This window comes from Rattus norvegicus, chromosome 3 (genome assembly GCF_036323735.1).
Source record: "Rattus norvegicus strain BN/NHsdMcwi chromosome 3, GRCr8, whole genome shotgun sequence".
NCBI classification, from domain to species: Eukaryota; Metazoa; Chordata; class Mammalia; order Rodentia; family Muridae; genus Rattus; species Rattus norvegicus.
The window spans coordinates 40,108,563-40,113,284 of NC_086021.1; the positions used below are offsets into that span (position 1 = coordinate 40,108,563).

The following is a 4,722-nucleotide window of genomic DNA, read 5'->3' on the forward strand; positions in this document are numbered from 1 at the left end:
GGACTAAGCCACTACCTAAAGACTATACATGGGCTGACCCTGGACTCTGACCTCATAGGTAGCAATGAATATCCTAGTAAGAGCACCAGTGGAAGGGGAAGCCCTGGGTCCTGCTAAGACTGAACCCCCAGTGAACTAGACTGTGGGGGGAGGGCGGCAATGGGGGGAGGGGAACACCCATAAGGAAGGGGAGGGGGGAGGGGGATGTTTGCCCGGATACCGGGAAAGGGAATAACACTCGAAATGTATATAAGAAATACTCAAGTAAATAAAAAAAATAAAAAAAACCCCAGATTATGAATAAAGCAGGCAACATTTGCTTTTGCTAGAAAAACACAAAGAATTTTCTTGGCTGAGCTGAGTGGCTAGAAAGTCAAGTATTTCCAGGTATTCTACAGACCTGCAGGAGATGACTATGTTTGAGCTGAAGATGTTCATATGGACTCAGGGTCATTTTATCCAGCATAGGAATGGTGATGGAAGAATGAGAACATTGATTGATAAACAGTGTTATTATGGGAAGAACTAATAACTACTTGCAAGATGCAAGACTCATGCACTTAAAGCTTTGACCATCTGCATATGCTGCTTCCACTACTTCTCTAGATCTTCTTTATCACAGATACTAAAAACTCCCTGGGTTCAACCATCTGGATTCAATTCATAGAAAGAAAGCATTAGGCAAGTGTATTCAAGAAAGTTTAAAAGTGATCAACGACCACTGCAGTCTGATTTTTGTACTTACTGGTACCACTTTACATACCAAATTCTTAATCTAAAATTGTCTTGGTGAAAAAAAAATTGTCTTGGTGAAATTCATGCTCCTTGACCTGGAACTGGGCATGATTTGATAATTGTTCTGATGGTTTATTGGTTCCCTCTAAAAGATATTAGTTGCTTTCAAGATGGGCAAATCGTATCTCTTTCCAAAACATCACAGCCCATTAATGTCACAACAATCTTCATATTGTGGTTAAAACAATCAGTACTGGTGATTCATAAAATGTTCCCACAATGTAATAGTAAAATCACTTCTCTTTTTTCCCATTTCTTCTTTCACCACAGCAGAAGAGAAAATGCATGAGGATGGATAATGATAGCACTATGTCTGAGTTCATCCTCCTGGGGCTCCCCATCAAGCCAGAAGAACAAGGCATGTACTCTGCCCTCTTCCTGGCCATGTACCTGATAACTGTGCTGGGGAACCTGCTCATCATCCTGCTCATCAGGCTGGACTCTCACCTCCACACCCCCATGTACTTCTTCCTCAGTCACTTGGCCTTCACAGACATGTCTTTCTCATCAGTCACAGCTTCAAAGATGCTCATGAATATGCTAACACACAGTCAATCCATCTCATATGCTGGGTGTGTTTCCCAGGTATATTTCTTTTCAATTTTTGCTGATATCGACAGCTTTCTTCTCACATCCATGGCCTATGATAGGTATGTGGCCATCTGCCACCCTCTGCACTATATCACCATCATGAGTCAGAACCTCTGTGTCCTTCTAGTAGTTGTATCCTGGGCCCTATCATCCGCTAACACCCTTGTGCACACCCTTCTCTTTGCTCGACTATCCCACTTTAGAAACAATACCATCCCCCACTACTTCTGTGAAATCTCTGCCTTGCTAGAGCTGTCCATCTCTGACACCACCATCAATGAGCTTGTCATCCTTCCTTTAGGTACAGTGATCATTACCGTGCAATTCATATGCATTCTGGTCTCTTACGGCCGAATTGGAGCCACTGTCCTGAGAACTCCTTCTATCAAGGGAATCTGCAAAGCCTTGTCCACATGTGGTTCTCACCTCTCTGTTGTCTCTCTGTACTATGGAGCCATTATTGGGCTATATTTTGTCCCCTCATCTAATAACACTAATGACAAGGATGTCATTTTGTCTGTGATATATAGCTTGGTCATACCCATGCTGAATCCCTTTATCTATAGTCTTAGGAATAGGGATATTAAAGGAGCTCTGAGAAATATCTTCAGCAGAAAACTGTGTTTACAGTAATTGGCATGGTCTTTCTTGTTAAAATCCCTACTTCCTTCTCCTCTTCTCCCATTTATTCTTTGATCTCTATCAGGAAGTTTTCATGAGGCTCTCTTTCCTTCATTGACTTCTCCTGGCATACTTGTCATCTCTATTAAACATCTTTCTTACATTCAATATTTTGGGAATGTTTCTCACAAATTACATATTTTTCTTTGGCTTGAAATATTTTGTTTGTATAATTATTACAAAGTTTTTTTATTAGCTAGATTCCTAGCTTTCATATCAAATATTCCTTTAGAAAAAATACCATTCCTTATTACTTCTGTGAACTCTCTGCTTTGCTGAAGCTGTCCAGCTTAGATACCATGTCACTACATGTCATTACATGACAAAACTATCTCTTCTTTAGATTTGTAATTTATTTATGATTCATTTTATAATGCAGCATAATTTTTGGCAGTATCTCTATTAATATTTATTTATTTAATGCATATTGGTATTTGGTCCACATGTACATCTGTGCAGCATGTGTGTGCCAAGTGCCTGCAAAATTCAGAAGTGGGGTTTACAGATAGTTGTGAGCTACCATATGGGTGCTAGAAATCAAACCCTTTGTCCCTTGGGAGAGCAATTAGTGCTCTTACTTTCTGCACTACCTTTTCTGCCCCTTTCATTTTTCACTTTTTTGTAGTTAACATTCAATTGTGGCAGACATTTACAGGGCACGATGTGATGTTTTCATATATGTAAATACTCCATACTATCCAAATAAAAAATAACTATAGTAACTTATTCAAATTCCCACTGTGTCTTAGTATGAAGTTCTTTATTTCAGCCTCTGGAGGTAATACATAGTATTTATAATCACTGCGATGTGACAGATATGAAAACACGTATTTTTCCTGCTTAACCACAATTTGGTACCCATTTTATTTGTATCTTATCCATTTTATTTGTAATCTTATCAATTTTCTTAACATTTTTATTATTTGTATTAGTGTGGTAGCAACCAGTTACATTATGTTTTTTGACAAGTGCTTTGCCCTGGTCATGAACTAAAATGAAACCATATTCTGTAAAAGATAAAAACAAGGATAAGGGCAAGGCTTATGTGGAGCATGACGGTTCTGGGAAGAGGGAATAAGCTGAGGCACCTACTGACTGCACTGTGACATGAGTCTCCAGGGAGAGCAATGGTTTATGCATAGTTTTTGTATCCTAAGGAGAAGGCTCTACTTTTCTGAGTGGGTGATGAAGAATGGCTAGGTAGATATCAGGAAGTCTCAAACCCTTGGATTGAGTTCAAGCACATCTGCACAGAAGTTTAATCCAAATATATTTTATTATGGAACAAAGAAAGAAAATTCCTTGCTCAACTAAAAAAAGTCACATCCTGTGAATTGATTTTTGCCTGTGGTCCCTGAGAATCAACCTCTGAATTAAGCAGAGGGACTTAATTCAGTTGATAGACGTTGACGGTAAGATATGTTACTAAAGTAGAACAGGAGATTTTAACAACTAGTTAAAGGCAGCTCAGCTAGCACTTAGCAGAACTAAAGCTACTGTGAGTGTTGGCTTGTGTGCAAGTGTGTTAAAAATTCTGCTAATTATTACTTTTAAGACAAGCAATATTTTATACACTTCTTGGACATTTTATTTAGTCATTACCCAGCTTTAGAAATGATATTAAACAGGTAAGTGATATAAGCTACACATAATTTAGATATATGTGCTGTATGATGTATTTGCATTCATAAACCTATAAAATTTTAGTGATAATATTTAACAAAATACTCATTAATCTCTAGACTTTGGTAGTAGAAAAATGGCAGTATTGCTTGCGGATTTTTCTTTGTTCTCTTCTCAGTTGAATCATATTGTCTTTTGAAGGTAACCCATTTTTTGATTAATTTCAATATTTGCCTAAACAGTTTTAACAGTTCTGCATAGGTTGTTCAAATTTACCTGGTCTAGACTTTTGTTTTTATAAAAGCAATGACTATATTTGTTCTTCTGGCTTTTTCCTCTTTTGTATTTTGAGAAAAAATTACTCTATATTTTCATATTCTGCTTTCATATCTTTGCTTTCAGTGTCTGGTGGTTTGAATGAAAATGGCTTCTATAGGTTCATATATTTGGATACTTTGTCTCTAGTTGGTGAAATTGTTTAGGAAGGATTAGGTGGTGTGGTCTTGTTGAAGGAAGTCTGTCATGGGGGCGGGCCAGGCATTGTAGTTTCAAAAGCCTAGACCATTACCAGGGTTGCTCTGTTTATCTCTTCCTGGTGAATCAGGTTTAAAAGCTCTCAGCTGCCTCTCCAGTGCTATACCTGCCTGCTTTCATGCTCCCCATAATGAAGGTTGTGGAGTTTGCACATCTGAAACGGTAACCTCCAAATAAACTCTAGCACCTGTTAACTTTGTCTGCAAAATAGATTATAGAAGCCAGTCTGAAAAAGTTGTGATTTTTTTGTATGATAACCAAGAAATTTTAAAATAATAAAGCTAACAACAATGATCAGTAGCTTTGAATGCATGATTAGTATACATGTATATTTAGTATAGAGGGAGTGAGTGATGATTTGGTTGCGCAAAATGGACTATAGAAAAGAAATTACATTTTATATGATGCTGTAACTGTGGATAAATATTGCTATGTAATTTTAAATCTAAATGGACAGAAGGCAAAGCAAAACAAAAACAGAAAACACAAAAACTCTGC

At 37.6% G+C, this 4,722-nt stretch overlaps 1 protein-coding gene across 1 annotated transcript; it reads left to right on the plus strand.

Annotated features, from left to right (window-relative positions):
• The first annotated feature begins 1,080 nt into the window (after positions 1 to 1,080).
• On the plus strand, positions 1,081 to 2,019 carry Or1j13b (olfactory receptor family 1 subfamily J member 13B). The gene has a single exon (NM_001000559.1). The coding sequence runs from the start codon at positions 1,081 to 1,083 to the stop codon at positions 2,017 to 2,019; it is 939 nt and encodes a 312-aa protein (NP_001000559.1).
• Positions 2,020 to 4,722: the final 2,703 nt, after the last annotated feature.

Bases quoted from the DNA above. Each gene is read 5' to 3' on its own strand.
- Or1j13b (NM_001000559.1), top strand. From the start codon at position 1,081: ATGAGGATGGATAATGATAGCACTATGTCTGAGTTCATCCTCCTGGGG.